Source organism: Narcine bancroftii, chromosome 13, assembly GCF_036971445.1.
Source record: "Narcine bancroftii isolate sNarBan1 chromosome 13, sNarBan1.hap1, whole genome shotgun sequence".
Lineage (NCBI taxonomy): Eukaryota > Metazoa > Chordata > Chondrichthyes > Torpediniformes > Narcinidae > Narcine > Narcine bancroftii.
The window spans coordinates 22,901,147-22,922,610 of NC_091481.1; the positions used below are offsets into that span (position 1 = coordinate 22,901,147).

Here is a 21,464-nt window from a genome sequence, read left to right on the forward strand (position 1 = left end):
TTATCCATGAGTTGCAAAGAGCTACTGAACAATGTCTTAATATTGAGGAGTTTTTATTACACTGTGGTGGCGCACATTCTCATGGCGAACCGGCCCCGTTTGTATCGCCACGTGGCGGGGCAGCCATGGGGAAATGGCGTCGTCAGAGGTTTCTCTCTGACTCCAGTGTCCCTTCCAGCGCGATTCATGGGCAGCGATTATGATGTCACAATGGACCAGGTGACTGAGCTCATGCTGCCCTTAAAGGGGCCGCTGAATTTTAATAAAAACAGTCGTTAATGACCCTCAACGTGGTGGCTGTGCCTCTCTCACTGCTCACACCGCCGCAGCATCATAAAAATACAATGTATTTCACAGTTAAAAATATGTTTATTTAATTTTTTTTATATAATAGTCATTGTTTAAATTCTGAATTAATCTCTCTTGGGTGGTGACTAAGACATGGCAACATGATAAAAAAGGATAGTAGGAGGTTGTACCCAGACATGAGGAGAATTAAAGTGTTCATAAATCATAATTTTCACCAAAAAACCCAAATAATTGTCCAATTATTAAGCAATAACAGGATCTTAGTTTCTAAAAATCAGATTGATAAGCTCTGTGACAGAACAGATTTCATGCTTTGATAAATCATTTCGATAAAATATCCCAGTGCAAGCCAAACTTCTCAACGATTCTGGTGACAGCTCATTTACTGCCTATAAAACAGATGTTGCCAATATGCCTGGAAAGACCATGTTTGGAATTTCATTGTGCTGACCATAGAGGAAACCATTCTTTAATTTATGCTTAGAAAAACCTCTAAGAACATTGAGTAATCCACTAACAATTTCTTTAAGCAAGAGCATCTTTGAAACATGGGTATTTCCTACAAAATCGGTCCAGAATAAAGCTGTTCAAATTTAATTTACTGGCCTTATTTCCAGTAAAACTTCCACCTGGAGTGGATTTTAAACTAAACAAATTGAATGAATGTTCAGTCCCCTATTTTCTGCACAGCACATGGCATTTGGTCTTGAATGCGAATCGGTATCTCAAGTCTTGGTAGACTTGGCTTAAAAATGCACCCAATTTGTCACTGTCTGATAATTACTATTTTGAAGCATACTGGATGTCTATGTGGAGTGTCATTATCAAAGTAATCTGTAATCAGAATGACTGCAAATGCTATTCTTTGGAAAATTGTGAACAGGTTCTAAAATAATTGTACAAATAAACGCAGTAACTTTGCAAAACTGTCTCATGACAATAAAAAAAACTATAAGATGGATGTCAATAGATTAAGCTTCAATCTTACAACAGTTTAAAGCCACGTCCGGCTATTGTCCACACAAGGATGTAAAGGTTTGACCTTGGCAAATCGAGAAAGGCCTAATCGAAGGCCTTGGCTTGGACTTCTGACAGAAACTCCTTCCTGTGAAGCATTGCTGTTTTCTTTAGAGGCTATAAAAGGAGATTAAACATTTCCGACTTTCAGAAATTAGAAAGAAAAAATATATAATTTTAGTTAATAAGATTATTTATGTTCTTGAAACTTGTAAAAAAAAAATCTTCTGATATCATTTTGACCCAGATTTCATTTGCTTTACATTGCTGCTTTAAAAGTTCCAAAATAGCATACTTAGCCGGAATGAACTTGGCATCCTGTCTAAATCCTGTTGTAACCTATGACAGCCTTCAACACTATCCACAATACTTCCAACCTTCAGCTGTTACAAGCTCCCATTTTCGTAAAATGGGATTATCACTGTAAGGTATAGTATAGACAGGAGGAACTGAATGGTCACAGTTAATATTTAACACTTCACCCAAGCACCATCACAAGTCACAGCCCAGCGACAATCTGATACATTGGAAGAACTGAGGGAAGGCTTGTCAGTCTGTTCCAGATTCAATACATTTGCAAAGACATTGTGATTTTGCAAGAGAGAAACACTCTGACTGCTGAAGAGAACACAGCCTTTTTGAAGCAGCTCATGGCCAGCCATTTTTGTGGAATTCAGAGCAAAGCACGCTCTGTGGGTGAATTGGCCTTTTTGGTGGATTGACCTGTGCCAGGAGGGTCTTTTTGAGAAGTCAAATGCTTCACTTTGATTGTGACTAACAGTGAAGGTCACTTGGAGAGACCAGTGTCAGGGTCTTGGAAGCTTTGAGTCTTGCCTACAAAAGGATCAGGAGTGTTATGACCACTGCTCATGTGGATGAACATTTCTGCAAGGGCAATTCATGAGTCTGTAGCTGCCTCAACTCCAGTCTTCCCATCAGTTAACCGTTCATTCTGGGCATCAAATTTCAAAGGCCGACACTTCAACAGTGAATTTAAAAGACTGAACTTTTAAGTAACTTTCTGGATTTTGGCCTGGACAGTAATGGTTTGGGTATAACGCACGCACGCACAGTTGGGGATAAATTTAGTGTTAAGACTACAGTTTAAGAGTTAGAAATAAAATTAGTGTTTTAAAATTAAACATCGTCTGGTTCATTGTCGATTGCTGCTCGTTACGTGCAGTTCGTAACAAAGCCATCGATAATATATACCTACCAAATAAAAAACAAAACCCTCCCTTAATGACTACTGACTCATCCCTCTTACTTCATCCAGGTCATTTATAAAAAATCACAAAGAGCAGGGGGTCCCAGAACAGATCCCTGTGGAACTCGACTAGTCACTGATATTATATTGTACATATCCTCTAGTCACTCTATATTTGTAAACCCAGTTATAAAGAGCAAATAAATGATTCTAGAGTCGTAAATAATGGCGTGGAATACAATTCTGGGAAGTAATGATTAGCGTTTATGACTCTTATTGAAACAGTGGTTCAGCAAAAGCTGGGGTGATGTATCTTTCCAGCAGGTTACCAAATTTGGGGAAAGATATAAAGGCCTTGGCGAAGTGCAGAGAAGACCTGTGAAAATCTTTATCGAGTCACGGATCACATTTACTGGAAATGTTGGAAAGTTTGTTTCGTTACATAGCATTGAAACAGGTCCTTTGACTCAATGGATCTCCTTTGACCATCAGCTACCAATTAACACTAATCCTATGTTAATCAGTTTTTTTTAACATACTCATGTTCTCATCATCACCTTCAGATTCCACCACTAACAGGTCAATCAATCTATCAACTCACGTGGCTTTGGATAGTGGGAACAGCTGGAACAAATCTATGTGGTCACAGGGACATGCAAACTTCATACAGATTATTGTTGAACCTGGTCTCTGGTTCTGAAAGGCAGCAGCTCCACTTAAAAGAGAGGAGTTTGTGAAAGGATGTAATAGAGGTGTAATACAAGGCGGGATCTAAACAGGGGGAAAATCTGTAATCGTGACAAAAAATTGATTGTCAAAGCAACGATACATGACAAGAAGAACATTTTTGTTATCTGTTAAGGTGGTGGAGGCACATTCAAATTAAGCTTTCAAAAGGGAACTGAAACTGTGCTTAAAAGAATTTAAAAAAAAAAGATGCAGACCACAAGGAAGAACAGGGGAATGGAACTAGTTTCATTGCTCTTTGCCAGAGTTGGCATGGACTCAAAACATCAAATGACTTTCTCTTGGACTGTTACCTTTTTATGATGTCAAAGGAAATGGTTGTTATACTAATTAAGGTTGTTAAACTAATTAAATACACCAACCAATTGGAGTGTTTAATATTTAAGCTTCTCAGAATGTGCTGTGGTGAAACTCCAATGTTAAAACATTTTTAATTAGTACTATTTTTTTATGGTTAAAAAGAAGGAAGTGATTCACTCAAAATAATACAAACACAAGTTGAAGAAGCAAAACTTCAAAATCGTGATAAAGTTATTTTAACTGGCCAACATTTATTGAGCAGGACGCACAAGTTTCCTCCAAGGCTAAACTCGAAAGATTATCGATAATTGCCAGAGAAGGTTAAAAGTCTTAAATATTCCTTTGTGGTGAGGAAGGACTGGAATACAAAATCCTCTCATTTTTGGTAATGCACTCTTCATTAACTGAATTCTCATCATATAGTCAGAACTGAAAATTGTGACATTTTGGGAACTATTGCGTGCTCCCAGTTTTTACTTCATTTTCCATTGGTGTGGGACTGTCACTTTAAGAGAACAAATTTAACAAAACCCTGCAGGTTTTGGAGTTTGACTGTGAGCTGACAGGCAGGCTGAGGACACCGTGTTCCTAAATTGGATACATCTGAAGAGCAAGGAAGGGGCACTGGAAAACCCAGATGCAGAGACCATGTGACCAACAGATTCAACACCCAATGTGCTCAGGGGCAGAGATCTTGGAAGTAATACAGTACTGAAGTGGTCTCATGTGGTTATAGGCAATCTGTCTGATTTTCCCATGTTATAGGAGAATGAGTAGTGGCCATTTAAAGGAGACAGCACTCGGAGAAGCATCCTTTGAAGGGATACTGTGCTGAATGTGACCTTCTGTGGTGATAGACAATTTGTCTGATTTCTCTGTGTTATAGGGGAATGAAAATACCACTCTGACCAAAAAAAGGGTCACTTTAAAAGGGGACATGTAGAATCCCACTGTGGCAAAGGAAAAGTCACTTCTTAAGGGAATTGTTGAACCCCAATGTGGCTAAAAGAAAAGGACATTTCTCTGGAAGAACCTTGATAAACAGCCTATTACCTCGCTCTCTCTCACCCACTTTGTGAACTTATTTGCATCCATCTAAAGCCTGTGTGTCACATCGATTTAAAACCTGCATGTCAACGTTGGACTTTCTGAGACTGAACCTTGAGCTGTGTTTCAAGAATTAGACCTGAGCTGTAGTGCCAAAGGCATTCCACCCACACACACATATATTTGCACATAGTTGGGGGTTAGGTTTAGATAAGTGTAGATAAATTAGATAAGCTGTTATATTATTACTAATTAATAATTCAAAATATTATTTAAAATATAGCACTCTCTGTGCTAATTTCTATTACTGCTGTCTGGAACATAACACAAACACACTCTTGACTATCTATCCAATGTAGCTTGTTTGGATAACAGGATATCTTGGTCTTTTTTCAAAATGCATTTGTCATCATCTTCAAGTTCAAATTCAATACCCCCACTCTTTGCATAAGTTCGCAAATCTCTTTTTATGGCCATTATAAGACATGAAAACCACAATACACGTTTTGTTATTTGGGTGTTGTTCAACAATTTTTGAAATAAATCACTTTCCATAAAAAAATCCACAAAATGGGAATTAAATCGATGCATATATTTTAAATTTAACTATCCTTGACCTTTTTCTCAGTTGATAATCAATTTTCTAATGTTAAGTTTATTTTCTTTTCTTTCTAATGTAACCAATATTGTTAAAAAATTTGGATACTTTCAACTTTGCCCTCCCACTCTACCTGTCTCTATGTTATATAGTTCACATGGCAAAATTCAATTTATTAGATAACACAGACATACCTGGTGGCATCCACTTTGATTTTCTTGTTCCAGAGGAAGGACTTGATGCTTCTGATAATTTGGAGGATGGAGGAGGAACTGGCAATTCCTCCAACAACAATGGGGCTAAAGGTGGATAAATAAAAATATCATATACCATATTATTGTAATTTCACTCATAAATTGCTGGAGGGATTCAGTAGTTTGACCAGCATGTCTGTGATTGGCCGGGGGGGGTTATTGTCAACATTTATCAAGACCCTGCAACGTTTTTTTTGTTGCTCCAGATGATAGCAATTGCAGTCTTTTGTGCCTCCGCTGTAATATCTCTGTTATACATTGTCCTTTTTTTCCTCTGGACCCTTATTACCAACTTGTTGGAGATGCGCTGGAATACTTCATTGCACTGGGAAACAGTGCCAGGTTCACAATGACATAACGGAATTATTTATATAAATATTAGCAAAAATAAAACTATTCTTTATGGTACAGTCAAACCCCCAATATCTGGCACCTATGGGGATTGGTAGATGCCAGATAAGCAAGTCTTTCAGTTGCTTGAACTAGCACATTACTTGCAGAAAAGTACATTGATTCAATCAGAATTAATGAAATCACATAATCCTTCAGATGTCAAAAATAAAAATAACATAATCTATTAATTTTATAAACATGTCCTAAAACCATTAAAGCAATGAAAAGACGTTAAATAAATGGAGTGTCTTCAGCTATCTATAAAAATAATTTTTCATTTCATTTCACTGAAGACTCTCTACAGGTGAACCGTGAAGAGCATTCTGGCTGGTTGCATCACTGCCTGGTATGGAAGCGCCAAATCTCAGGACAAGAATACACTCCAGACTTCACTCCATCGAGGACATCGACATGAGGTGGTGTCTTAAAAAACCAGACCCTATCCTCAAAGACCCCACCACCCAGGCCATGCCCTCTTCACTTTGCAGTCTGAATTTTCAGTGTGTTAATTACTGTTACCTTATTTGCATTCCACAATTGTTATATAGTTAACTATATTCTTAGTCTCTCATTTTAACGTGGGTTAACAATACAGAAAAAAAAAGATTAAATGCATCCATTTGTAATAATCAATAGAATCTACCTGTATCTCTGCTGTTTGATTTGAGGATTTTTTTCTCTTCTCTCTTTGTTTGTGTTTTGATTACCTTTTTCTTGGTTTGATTTGATAGACTTTGAAAAGTAAATTCGTCACTTGCATCTGCACTACTTCCATTGCTTTCAGATTCCTCAGCTACAACACAAATAACAGTTTTAAGTGAAGATCTGTACAAAGCATAAATCAGTTATTTGCCAAAATCATTTTCAAAACTGGATTCTTCTCATGATCAGTGGTTGCGTGACATAATGTCCTGTTTGAATATGGAAAAGATTCCCTACTCAATTAATAAATCAGATATAAGATTCCAGATGTTATGGGGGTCATTTATGACTAACTATCTTACTTTATAACTTCATTTTAACGTTATTAAACTGTTTGACTTGTATTTTTTCCACATTCTTTTAATTTTTTTAACCTTAGTTTTTCCTTAAATACTGATCATATAGGAGGAGTCACGTGATGGAGTAGTGGCCGGACGGTGAACTCCAGCCCTCTCCAGAAAAGTCGGGAAAAACAAGAGAAAACACAAAGGCACAGAAATAAAAGTTACAGAAAAGTGAGTATAAAGGTGGAAAGAAGATGGCGACAAAAAAAGAAAAGTCGAAAGCAACGGTAAGAAGAGAGGAAGAGAAGACAAAGGAGGAAAAAGGTGAAGGCCTTACCTGTCCGAAGAGGCCCGCTGCGGAGAGAGAAACCCGCTCCCTCAGGTCGGTAAATAATGGACTACAAAAATGGCTCGCAGAGCCGAACAAAAGTGCGCAACCGCGCATGCGCGAAGTTTCGCGCATGCGCGATGCGAATGAAAAAAAACACACCGACGGGAGGGGGGACCAGCTGGGGAGTCGATCTCCACAGCCGGCAACGACAGCTGCAGAACACCTGCAGCAAGAAGAGACCACAGAAGACAATAGAAACAAGATAGAAGAGGAGGAAAGGGCAGCAAAGAAACAACAGATGGCCAACCCAGAGGAAGAAGAAGAGGAAGAGTATGGTGAAATAGAAGAAGAAAAGAGAGGCAAGGTAAAGGATATACTTGCTCTTATTAGAGGATACATGGAATCATTTAGAGAATGGCAAACACAGGAATTTAAGGATTTAAGAAAAAGAATAAACAACACAGAAGAGAAAATAAATAAAATGGAGATGACCTTAACAGAAATGGGAAAGAAAATGGACAAGATGGAAGAGCGGGCAGTAGCAGCAGAAATGGAGGTAGAAGACTTAAAAAAGAAATTGGAGGAATCTAATAAAAAAACTAAAGAGACACAAGAACTACTAGCTCAAAAAATAGATACAATGGAAAACCATAACAGAAGAAATAACATAAAGATAGTGGGCCTTAAGGAAGATGAAGAAGGCAAGAATATGAGGGAGTTTATAAAAGAGTGGATCCCTAAGACCCTAGGATGTCCAGAACTACAGCATGAAATGGAAATAGAAAGGGCACATAGAGTATTGGCCTCTAAACCACAACCACAACAAAAACCAAGATCTATTGTAGTAAAATTCCTAAGATATACTACAAGAGAAAAGGTACTGGAGAAGACAATGGAAAAAGTAAGAGAGGGCAACAAACCACTGGAGTATAAAGGACAAAAAATCTTCATTTATCCAGATATAAGTTTTGAACTCCTAAAGAAGAGAAAAGAGTTCAATACAGCAAAGGCGATTTTATGGAAGAAAGGGTATAAATTTATACTAAAGCATCCAGCGGTATTGAAAATATTTATTCCAGGACAACAAAACAGACTATTCGCGGATCCAGAAGAAGCACGAAAATTTGCAGAACAATTACAAAAATAGACTGAGGGAGGAAGACGGGTAATGAGAGTTAAAATGATCACGACTGATATGTATGTGGGTAAAGACAAAAATAGACTGAGGGATGAAGACGGGTAATGAGAGTAAAAATGATCACGATTGATATGTATGCAGGTAAAGAGGTATAAGAGTGAATAGAGACAATGAGCATACATGAATGTATCTGTACTTAGAGGAAAATATGGATAGTATAGACAAGAATTAATAAGGGAAGGTAATGGAATAGAGAGAATAAGGAGGGAATTAAAAGAGGGACCTTTGTGACATATGAAAAGTGAAATCTTTTCTGGGGGAGGCGGGGTGGGGGGAAATAGCGGTCACTGCAAAATCAGTTGACGCTTGCGAGTGGATTCGCAAATCCAAATGGAGAGGGGAGATGTGGTTGTCCGACAAGGGATAAAGGACAACTCAGGAGGTGAAGGGGAGATTGGGGATAAATAAGATAGAAATAGGAGAATAAGGAAAATGTTAGATGTTGTAGGAATGTTGTCTTATAAAGAGTTGAAAATAAGAAAACAGAAATGGAAAAGGAGGAAAGGTAATGATGGAAAAACGGAAAGAGAAGATAAACAAAATATAAAAGGGCTACGCTGAACTATATGTCTTTAAATATTAATGGAATACATAACCAAATTAAAAGGAAGAAACTACCAAATTTAAATGAATAAATGTATTCCATTAGAAAAAATAACATATTGGTTAAGAAATAACATTGAAATATTCGAACAAGTATAGGAGCCTTACATTAAATACAATAGCGAAAACCTACCGGGGACAAACATTACCTAAGTTGATGGAAGGAGAAGGAAAGAAAAGAATGGACTCAGTAGAATTTCTGGTGTAATTTGGTTGAATGACAACATTGTCTGACTGGCTTAATGCAACCTAGATTGTATACCTAAAATGGATGAGAGGGGGGGGGTGGGGGGGTGGTTTGGGAGGAAAGGGGGGGGGGGAGAAAAAGTCACTGTATATGTGTGAAAAGAAATAGTGTATATCATGGCTAATGTGATTTATGGTGTGAAAAATAAAAAAAAATTTAAAAAAAAAAAAAAAAAAAAAAAAAAAAAATACTGATCATATATAGCAGGGGTGTCAAACTCAAATTCACAGAGGGCCAAAATTAAAAACTTGGACTAAGTCGAGGGCCGAACTAAATATTTATTGAAAATTTTCAACAACATCTGCATGTTTTCTCTTCTTTTAACATATGTAATGTTAAACTTTTTCTTATTAAAATAAATGTTTAATAATAGTTTTGGATAAACTCTTTCATTGTCATTGTCATTGGCCCATTTCCTTTGGAGATCTGAAACCGTGCACATGACGAGTCAATGAGGGATGATTAAAGCAGTGGTCTTCAAACTTTTTCTTTCCACCCACAGACCACCTTAAGCAATCCCTTACTAATCACAGAGCACCAATGGCACAGGGACGCGAGTGGAAAGAAAAAGGTTGAGAACTGTTGTATTGAGGTAACTCCACATCTGATTAGGTTAATTGTTAGGCAAGTAGTCAGAGGACCCCCCCCCCCACCCCAAGAAAGGCTTAAATCACAGGAACAAAATAAGCTTCCGTCTCACTGCTCCCAATCTTACACACAGTCCTGATGTGGAATGTGGGGTCGCAGCTCCACGTTCACCCGAGTTCAGGTGCTGTCTGTGTGGAGTTTGTACGCTCTGCCCTTGTCTTGGACCAACAGGTCAGTCGCCTGACGAAGGCACCCGAACCCCCCGTTGAAACGCCGGCGTCCGGGGCGGTGGAGGAATTGGCTCAGAAGAGTACGTTGCTCCCACCCCCTTCCCATGGTTGGAGAGGGATTAAACTGTGATCTCACGGCGCCGGGCTCGTCTCCAACAAAAGGAGCGGGAGGCAGGGTCCGCCGCGCACGGAGCGAGGGGGAAGGCATCGCCAACAAGACGTTCGGTCCGGCGTCGCCGCTGAAGCACAGACCCAGCGAGGATGGTCCCCAACTCCAGCCGCGTCTGTGTGTCCGGGAGCCGGGCGGGCTGAGTGCGGCGCTCCGATCCACGGGATTCGGGACTCTGAGATCCCTCTACACCTCCGGCGTCTTCGTTTTCACTTTCAGTGTGCATGTGCTATACTGGCGCGGCGGCCAGCGGGCCAACTCTAATATATATTTAATATGATCTTGCGGGCCAAATATAATTATATCGCAGGCCAAATTTGGCCCACAGGCCAGAGTTTAACATGTGTAATATATAGCATTTGGCGACATGGCTAGGTAAGGGTTTAAGTTTCTTCTCCTTTATTATTTTCTTTTTTTTGGTACTATTTGAGTTTTTTTCTGCAAAAATATCACAAATTAAGAATATGAATTATGGATATGATTTACAATTCATGTATGTTTTTGTCATACAAAATGCTTTATTAAGTTTGTGTACATCCATATCATTTTATTGATTGGTACCGTTTATCTTTTTTAATAACTTCTTTATTAAAATTAATACAAAAATTTAAAAGAAAACTGGAATGTGCTGGCTTAAGTACTTTCTCAATATTTAAATGCAACCAGTTGACCAATTGAAACCACATGGTTAGTACGCAATGAGCTAAATACTGGGGGGAAAAAATTAATATCGATAGGCACTTGATAATCGTCATGGACAAAATGGACCAGAGGGCCAGTTCTTTCCTTTACTCCTGTATGATCCTCTATCTGTAGATTTGCCTTTCTGTATTGAAGCCAGCTAACTTATTCTGTTACTGGCCCACATGCTCGGAATATATTCTTAAACACTTTAATGAATAATTTGAGGTATTTTAGGAATGTGCAAAAGTTTACGTCAGATTAAACAAGCTCTTTACTGAATAATGCCAAGTGAGTGTAGGCAGGGAAAGAATGAAATTAAGGAAGACATTTATAAAGTCAAAGGAAATAAATGAAAAAAATATTAGCAATTAAAATGCCCATTGACGTTTGTAAATTCTTTAGGGGTGGCTAACCTTTTTATTTTTAATTTAAACATACAGCACAGTAACAGACCATTTCAGCCTACGAGTCCATGCCGCCTAATGAACCTACACCCCCAGAATTAAAAGGTTGGCCATCCTTGGCTAAGGGGAAGACACTGGGAGGGATAGAGCTAATTTCAAACCAAAAAAAAAATGCTGGACTGAGAATTTAGATAAGATGAACATGATCCTAAATAAATGCTTATCATTTACCTTCAAAAAAGAAAAAGGTATTTTGGATAAATGAGAAAAAAATGTAATATTAAATATAGTGAAAACAGAGAGAATGAATAAACTTTACTCTCACTCCCACACACAAAAAAATTTACATTGCAGAATGTCTTGCTTCATCTTTGAGAATTGGGCTGACTTCTCTCCATAAGCTCCTGCATTTTTTGGGGGAGGAGGGCGCGGGAGGAGGTTAAGAAGGGTATGTTCTTGCATTTTGTTTGAAAGTATCAAGCATGGGACATTTTATAATTTCTCACTGAAGTATTATAGCTAGAATCCCTTTATTCTTCTCCCTTAAATAAAGTGTTTGAAATTATACCAGTACTTATGATAGATTTTTGACGTAAACATGAGAAAACTTTGAGCTCACGTTGCTGGAATGCTTCTTTCTGTAAATACTCCCTCACTGAATTCCAATTATGCTGAACCTCCAAAGAACATTCATTCAAAACCACGTTGCATCTAGACACTTGAATGTGCCTTTAAAAAACAATTTTCAGCCAAATGAAATCTAAATTGACAATACAAGCACATCTGTCTGATAATGTATTAATCAATACAACAAGGGCTTGTGGTGATATTTATTATGCCACATTTTCAGTGTTTAAAATACCTAGCAATGCAAGAAGCAACACATTATGTGTTGGTTAGATTTTATTAAAATGCTAAGAAATTTAAATTCTAGCTTTTATTTAAAAATATTAAGTTGACACAGTGGAAGTGATTATTGAAGGTGATAAGAGCACTTTTGTTGAAGATACAATATTAACATTTTAGCTCTCATACAAAGGGGAGGGAAGACTAAAGACCATTTTCTCACCTTTAAAGGAACCAGTGCACATTTCATATTCATGACTTCTCTGAATATTCCCAGATGTTGTTACTTTTGTAAGCAGGATCTCGGTACAGGCTTCTCATAGTTTAGAATATTTAATAATTATTTCACATCGCACCTTTAAGGTCAACCAACACAGAGAATATTCATCCCTTCATTCTGCAAAGAATTTAAACTCCGGTTGTAAAGTAAAAACAAAGCTGGAGAAACTCAGCAGGTCAAGCAGTGTCCTTTATATAGCAAAGGTAAATAAATAAACTAATAAATATAATTTATTATTTTGGAATTAAAAAAACATTGTGTTTTTACTTCAACTGCAGTGTCTGCAGATTTTTGTGTTTTACTTCAGATTGCAAAGTGAATGGAAAATCTTAGAAGGAAACTTGATCAGTCAATTCAGCAGTTTCTTTGTCAACCATTAGTGTTGTGAAGGTCCAAAGATACCGATTGTTTTTCTAGAAAATCTTTATTTCATCGGTTACCAACTAAAACCATATTTTTACATGAGTAACTTTTAACCTTGACCACCACTGCAGATTCCTAGACACATATTTCAGCAATCTAAACAGGAAGTTACCTGTGGTATTATCAACAGTACCACAATCTTCAGTAGTCAGTGTAATCTTGGCCTTGGGGTAGGATTTATGCCTCATTCATTCCAATCTCCATAAAGGAGACCATCCAAAAGTCGATTGCTCTTGTGTGATGTTTACACATCATCCTTTAGCTTGCTGACTGAAATTGTCTGCTGGTTAAGCAACAAGCTGATCATAAAAGTCTATTCCTTTTTATTTTACTGTGCCTTCATTTTTTTGTAATCTCAACAGCCTTGATCTTTTAATATATTTGTGCTCCTCCATCAAGTAGTTTATCACAATTTAAATTGCTCCATCATTTGACAGCTGCCAGGATCCTAAGATTTGGAATTCCCTTGCAAAATCTTTCCCCTTTTCCATTTTCCATTGAGAACCGAATTTTTTTTTTGTTTATGCAGCCTTGCATAAAAAAAAACTTTGTTTAATACCTTTCCTATGATGCTACATATTCGGATCCAAATCATGGGTCCTCTACCGGCATCACCTATGGCTCCTAGAATGCTTCCATCAGCGCTGTCTCCGCTCCATCCTCAACATTCATTGGAATGACTTCATCACCAACATCGAAGTACTCGAGCTGGCAGAGTCCGCAAGCATCGAATCCACGCTGCTGAAGACCCAACTGCGCTGGGTGGGTCACGTCTCCAGAATGGAGGACCATCGCCTTCCCAAGATCGTGTTCTATGGCGAGCTCTCCACTGGCCACCGAAACAGAGGTGCACCAAAGAGGTACAAGGACTACATAAAGAAATCTCTTGGTGCCTGCCCCATTGACGACCGCCAGTGGGCTGATCTCGCCTCCAACCGTGCATCTTGGCACCTCACCGTTCGGCGGGCAGCAACCTCCTTTGAAGAAGACCGCAGAGCCCACCTCACTGACAAAAGACAAAAACCTAACACCCAACCCACCAATTTTCCCTTGCAACCGTGCCTGCTGTCCTGCATCGGACTTGTCAGTCACCAACGAGCCCGCAGCAGACATGGACATACCCCTCCATAAATCTTCGTCCGCGAAGCCAAGCCAAAGAAAGAAGAACATATTAGGGTCTTTTACAGCACAGAAACAATTCCTTTGGCTCAACTTGTTCACACCGATCAAGTTGTCTACACAATATGGTCCCATTTGGCTGGTTCAGTCAATATCTCTTTGAACCTTTTAAACCACTTCCTAATTTTTTCACGATAGACATGCAAATGAAATTCATTTTCACATTGGTAGCTGAAAGGAAAGTTTCATTTTAAGAGTGTCCAATACAATTAGAGGGTCTTTGACATGGAGACTAATTCAACACAGGACTAGTTTGGTAGATTTAGACATACAGCAATGGTAACCGGTCCTTTCAACCCATGAATCCATGCCGCCCAATTACACCCAACTGACCTCCAACCCCCTGTCAGTTTTGAATGGTGGGAGGAAACCGGTTCCCCCCAGGGAAAACCCATGCAAACATGGTGAGAATGTATAAAATCCTTACAGACAGTGCGGGATTCAATCCACAGTCCCGATCATTGGTGCAGTAACAGCGTTGCACTAACTTTCGTTAACCGTGCCATCCACTGTCTTTCACTGTGGTTTTTTTACAAACTGGAACAAATAATTGTATTGACTCATCTTGTGTTCAAAATAGCATGTAAAATTCTGTGATCTTTCATTCCAGTTTAGCCAACTTTAGTTAAAGCAACATGTGAACAATAGGGACAGAGGTTGATGGCAAATATATTTGCAACAGGAAAAATGGCAAAATGCATGTAACTGAACCACACACATCTGAAGGTTGCAGTGTCACTTTAAGTCTTTAGCATGAAGTCCTTGACATAGTACCAAGGAAGTGTCGCTTATTAGAATATTCTCTTTAGGTGACATGTTGAATCAAATTCCTGTCTGCAAATAAAGATTTGATAGCCATACTTCAAAAATAGAGTTCTCCCTGTGTTCTTTGCTTTATTACATCAGCAGTCAAAGACAATTTGCCATTCATCTGAAACTTGATCATGAGATCTTATATAAATATTCTGTCGTTTAACTACATTTATTTTCAAGGTAAATCACGGAATGAAATTTTTTTTTCTCTTTTGCGTTCAATCCCTAATCAGCAATGAAAGACAAATAATTACATTTATAAAGCAGCATTTATTTTTTTTATTCTAATTTACTTTTAAATAACCCTCTTTCTCTTTATAGGGTTTTGAAGCCTGTTCACATTAAAGCTCATAAACTTTAATCCTTTATCCATTGGGAAAATTAAAAAATTCTCATACATTCCCCTTTTTCAAAATTGTCCTTCATCAATCCCAGGCTCTTCACCAACCTCTTAGGTACCACACAAACATTACATCCAGTTATTAAAAAAATATTTGATTGTATACTTAAAAGAGAGAAATAAAAGAAGAGAGAAAGATAGCCCCCCCCCCCCCCCCCCACCGCCATAAAGTCCCTTGATAATGCTACCACCCTCCATTTTTCGGGTTATGACTAATGCCACAAAACAATGTCTATGGTTCAGCAGGAACCAGTCAGCATGTCTCCAGCTCCTCCGAGTACAGTAAATTCATCTCTACAATATTTTGAACCACTTCCAGAATTTTCCCCACAAAAATAGCCCTTTCTGCCTTCAAGATTCCACTCTTTGAGTTAACTTGGGTTACTGTTTTATTATCAAATTTTAACAGCTATACGCCACAGTTAAGATGGCAAATCTAGGAGATGAAACATGAATTCTGAGCAAGTTACTCCCAAGAACTTTTGAAGGAGAGCAATGGGAACTTTTGCACCCATCTGAAAATGCCAAAAAAGCACAGGGCTGAACATCTTATCCACAGACGGCTGTTTCTGGCAATGCAGCAATTCTGCAAAGCAATACCAAATTTTCAGCCCAGATTATGCACTCCAAGAGCTCAGCCAATCTGATATTTTGCTTTTAGCTGCAAATAGAGTTCATGTGGAAGAGAAAATCAGCAAGTATCCATATACTTATCCCTAAGTATTCACTCTCTAGGTTTATGAAGAAACAACTCAAGCAAGCAAGTGGAACTATCCAGCTCATGAAACTATAATCAATCAAGAGTCAATGCTTTCTGGAGGGGAGTTTGAGAGAAACTTGAGCCTTTGGATTGTTCTAATATGTCAACAAATTTGAAATCTTTCAGAACAATTTGATTTCTTGATGTTGCTTGAAATTATAGATTTGTAACATATAAATGTAACTGATATGCCCATATTGGGTTTTTTTTTGTAAACAGTCCAATCGATCCTATTCCCCAACAGTTTCTCTTCAGTCATTTTGTCCAGACTCTTCATGAATCTAAATGGTCTATCAAATCATACCTTACTTTCTTCAGTTCAAATTATAGCAGTGTGAAAAACATTAAAGTTAGATTTTTTTTTAGAATCACATCATTGCAGTGCGGACCTTGGATTGCGCTGCAGATGAAATGCACTCCGACTTTCCACAAGATACAATGACAATATACCTTTCCATAACATGTATCCCCACATTGCTACACAAGCTTTGTTGGAATTTATAATTTTTGTCATCAAACATTTTTTCTTTTCTTTCTTTTTTTCTTTTAAAGTTTATTTATTTGTTCAAAAAATAAATGATATATGACATATACATATATAGAAAAAGAAAGAAAAAAATCCCCCCCCCCACTTCAGCCAACTCTCCTAAGGAGAGCCATAAAAAAAGAAAAAAGAAAGGATATAAAAAAAGTTAAATATACATATTAAAATCTAATCAATATAAATTGAAATGTAAATATTCCGAGTATAACAGCCACTTATTAAAAAAATTATAATTATCATGCGAAACATACATAATTTTTTCCTTAATTAAACAATATTTCATCTCATTATGCCATCTATTAATATCAATCATATTTGTATCTTTCCATGTACTAGCAATACATTTTTTCACTACGGATAAAGCTAAATATACAAAAGCAAGCTGAAACTTATTTAATCCCAAACCTTTCAGAGGTTGCAAACTACCCAATAAAAATACTGTCGGATCTAAAACTATTTAAATCTTATTTAAAAACGATTGAATTTTCTTCCAAAAAGATTGTATATGTATACATGACCAAACAGCCTGAAAAAAAGTTCCAACCGTATCAGCACATCTAAAACACAGATCTAATTCATTAAAACCATATTTTTTAAATTTTTCAGGTGTTAAATTGATGTAAAAAATTGTAATTAATCATTGCATAACGTGCATTTATCAATCTAGTTACACTATTATAACAAATATCTAACCAATCCTCTTCAGAAAAAATAAAACCAATATCCGCTTCCCATTTAATTTTAGATCTATCCCAACTCTTTTTATCCATACCATCCTGTAATATTTGATACATAAATGAAATATAAACCTTCTCTGGTACCTTCATAAGAAAAGTCTCATTTTAGGTAAAATCATCTCTCTACCAAACATACATTTTACCAAAGATCGAATTTGATAATAAATGGTTGACCTTCATGCGCTGTTAAGTGTTATTTTATTCTGCCCTTGAATGAAAGCTGTTGATATGTATTTGAAACACGTGATACAATGTATTGCTTTTGGGCACGAGACCCCATGACCTTGAAACAGATTTACATGAGATATCCCATCTTCTAACAGCAGGTTTGCGTTTGCTAATGCAAGCTGTATTGTTTATACTGTAGCAATGTAATTTCAGTGGCATTCAATTTTAAAATAAGCTACAGAGTTACCTTTCTCATGTAGCTGAGCTGGGATTTGGTGGGCTGTTGAGTACCATAACATAAAAGTTGCAAATAGTGGCTCTTGACAAATTTGAAAATAACTTCACTGCTGGTGCCATAGTTCTGGCAGTTTATCCAAATATCACTTTCAACTATCTCAGGAAGAGTTTACTGGATGTCTAAACTGATCAAAAATAATGACTTAATTTGGACTTTTCCCTCTTGGGTAATATAAAATGAGGCAATAGATGAAAGATAACATTTATTGTTTAGATCAGATAACTATATACAATATTATTGACCAATTGTCATGGTTTGCGTATAGGCATACTTAGTCTAAATTACAGATAAGGAAATGACGTGTCACTATTTATAGGCACTCTTGAATGTTTGACAATGGTGAAAATACAATATAATGCTTTGATTTATGAACAGGAATAATTTACAATCTTACAAAAAATGTAATTCTAACCAACCAACCACTTTTAAAATAAATCATTTACCAATTTGGCCTTGAGAACCTTAAATTATGTTACTAAATATTCACCTTCTTTGAATATTGCTTTGCTATTGTTAGAACTGAAAAATAAATGCACATAGATTTCTGTTATAGCTAAGCACAGGATGTTGCACTCAGTAGGACATTTGGGCTAACAGCCAACAACAAATAAGTTTCTCTAACCCTTATCCTTCTTTCTGTGTCGTTTTTGGATTAATTGCCCTCAGATCACTGAAATAGTTATTTCATCCCTTCATAACTTCATTAACTAAAATCCTCTTTAACTTTCTTGACAGCAGTGGAAACAGTACCAATATCTGTACTTCCTCACACTAGATGATATGATGTTGTCGTCTGCAGCCTTAGTATTCTCCTAAATGTTTGATGCCAGGATATCATTACTTCTTTGCTCTTGAACTCCACGACTCTTAATTATAAAGAAAAGTGACCCAGTTTATGTTGTTTTCAAGGAAGTGTATACTGTATTTAAATTTCTGAGATACCCTGTAAACTTACACCTACAGGTCAAGTAACCCTTATCCAAATTGCATGGGACCATAAATCTCAATGAAATTTTGGATTTTTTCGGATTTTGGAATAATGCTTTCAGGGAAACTAAGCAGCACAATAACATCAGCAGATTTACCTGTATCAGCTGTTAAACAATAACAGCAGGCTTTCAGTCTCCACCTATGATGCTATGTTTTGATCAAAAGATTACTGCATTTTTTTTTCAACGCAACAATTTTGTTAGTCACGTTAGACACAAACATGGCACTTTAGGTGGAGTTGAACTTCAGATTTCATATGAGAATAATGTTTTGTACTTACCTGATTCACAACCATTTTGGCTCTTTCACTGTTGTCATCTTCAACAATATCTCTGTACCACAGAGCACAGAATAAACAACACAGTGAGTAATGCATGCAGGTCTGGCGGTGACAATTGTTGTAACAAACTAGCGCCAACAGAGCCCCACATGGACAAGTGAGGTCAGGTGTGGAATTTTCCACTTGTGGCGTCATGTTTTGGATTTTCGGATCAAGGGACCTTGACCCATATAACTTTTTTGTTCTCTATCATTCATTGCCTTATTCATTGTTACATTAAGTAGCATCTTTCATTTGTGTTACAAGCGTATTCCACATCCCAGGGCTGTTACCAAAGCTTAATCTCATACTTTACCAATCTAAATTTTAAATTTATACTTATTAATATCAAATTAAAAAGGCACATCACTTCACATTCTACTTTACAATGAATGGACAATTAACTACAACCCATTACTTCTTGCCATCCAACTTTTTAGCTGTACTTTAGGTACATATCTTGCATGCTAAAAATTTGGGGGGGTTTTTTGTATAAAAGCAGACTTCTGTTTCTTGTATTTCCAATTAAAACGCACATTTTATCTTCCTATAAATATACTGTTTATTAGGTTCTGCCTCATATACTTAGCTGCCACTCAGATACATTCATTCAATTTTCTTTTGGTGATGCGCTGCTAATTCTCATTATATCGAAGTAGTTTTTCCTGAATTCCCCACTGATTTTATTTAGTGCCCTCCTCATATTGAAGGTCCTGGCAAAAACATTATTACGTCCTCTCTCATCTTTCCCTTTTCAAGAGAGAAGAACCCTAACCAGTTTAGCCTTTTGCGATACAGATATCTTCTTAATCAGGAATTGTCCTTGTGAATCTTTTTTTTGGCACAGGCACTGACCAGTTCCTCTGTCTTTTTCATAATGTCGATACCAGAGGAGCACTGTAAATTATGTTGGATAGTGCCAAGGTTCAATCTATACTTCACATAGCTTCTCTATTTTTCCGTTCATCCTTTGAACAACGAAAATGTTTCTTGATTTTCATTTTCAATGTAGATATTTTGTTACTTTTAATGATCTTGTCCTTTTGCTCCATTCAGTCTCTTGCCATGCCTATTAAAATGCACATCAGCTAGAAGCCTGACTGGAAAATTATTGAAAGAAAAATTCAGGTGTTTTTGGCGATAGAGTCACACAGAATGGAACCGATCCTTTGGCCCAACATGCCCATGCAGACCATGTTGGCATTCTGGGCTAGTTCCATTTGCCAGCATTTGGTGCACATCCATGCAGCTGTATTTTGTGAGGTGTTGAGGAGATTTGGTATGTCACCCAAGATCCTTGAAATCTTTTACAGATGTACAGTGGAGAGCATTCTGGCTGGTTGCATCATTGTCTGGTACGGAGGTGCCTATGCTCAGAGCAAGAAAAAGCTCCAGATGGTTGTTAATTCAGCCTGCGACATTATGGGCACACTATCGAGGACATCTACAAGAGCTGGCGTCTTAAGAAAGCAGCCTCTATCCTCAAGGACCCCCACCACCCAGGCCATGCCCACTTCACTCTACCATTGGGAAAAAGATATAAGCAGGGGTTGCAGTGCTAATTGTTTAGGTGCTGGAGCTCACTTAACGTGGCGACAAGGAGGCGCTGGAGCCACCCCATGAGGTGCTGAAGTTGCCCCCGAGGTGCCAGAGCGTCATTCCGGTGAGTTCCAGCAGCATTGCACACTTAGGTATAAGAGCCTAAAGATGAGCACTCAGCGACACAAGGACAGCTTCTTTCCCGCTGCCATCAGATTCCAGAGTGATCAAAGACCCAAAGATACTACCTTATTTAGACTTTTCGTGCACTATTTTCATTTAATTTTTGAAGTATGATGCTGCCACAAATAACTTTCGTGACTTGTTCCTGACAATAAATTCTGATATCCTTCTAAACTTTTCCTATCCATGTATCTGTCCAATGTCTTTTGAACTTCATAATTGTACCCTTTTTCGTTGTTTCGTTATGCAGCTTGTTCCAGATGCGGATTGCCCTCTGATTAAAAAAAGTGGCTCCAGAAGTTCCTCCTAAATCTCTTCCCTTTCACCTTAAACCTATGCACTAATGTTCTAAAATCATCTACCCTGGGAATACGACTGTAAGCATTCGCTTTATCCACACCCTTCATAATCAGAGATACTCTACAAGTTCAACCTTTGATCCAGGAAAATAAAGACTAGTCCATCCAACTTTCAGCGTTGACATCATCCTAGTGAGACTCCTCTCACCCCTTTCATCTGATTGATATCCTTTTTAATGAATGCAGTGGCCAATGAGGAAGTTATAAAAGTTGAGGAAGTTAAAAGTCCAGTTAGCAGTATATATTACGAGTTTTAAATAGCCTTTGGCGTCACAGTTCATTAAAAAAGCTACAAAACAGGCCGAGTCCTATGA

General features: G+C 37.6%; 1 protein-coding gene across 2 annotated transcripts in view; it reads right to left on the bottom strand.

Moving 5' to 3' along the window:
* Positions 1-21,464, bottom strand: part of rad51ap1 (RAD51 associated protein 1) — a 55,206-nt gene that overhangs the window by 1,938 nt on the left and 31,804 nt on the right. Inside the window, exons 6-8 of one of the 2 annotated variants that reach the window (XM_069907445.1) lie at positions 6,516-6,665; positions 5,420-5,524; positions 1,298-1,443 (exon numbers count right to left, since the gene is read on the bottom strand). In XM_069907445.1, the coding sequence (XP_069763546.1) occupies positions 1,304-1,443; positions 5,420-5,524; positions 6,516-6,665 (395 nt within the window). In that variant the 3' untranslated portion in view covers positions 1,298-1,303. Of the gene's footprint in view, positions 1-349; positions 1,444-5,419; positions 5,525-6,515; positions 6,666-21,464 lie in introns of those variants that run through there. The other variant, XM_069907444.1, reaches the window with a different exon arrangement.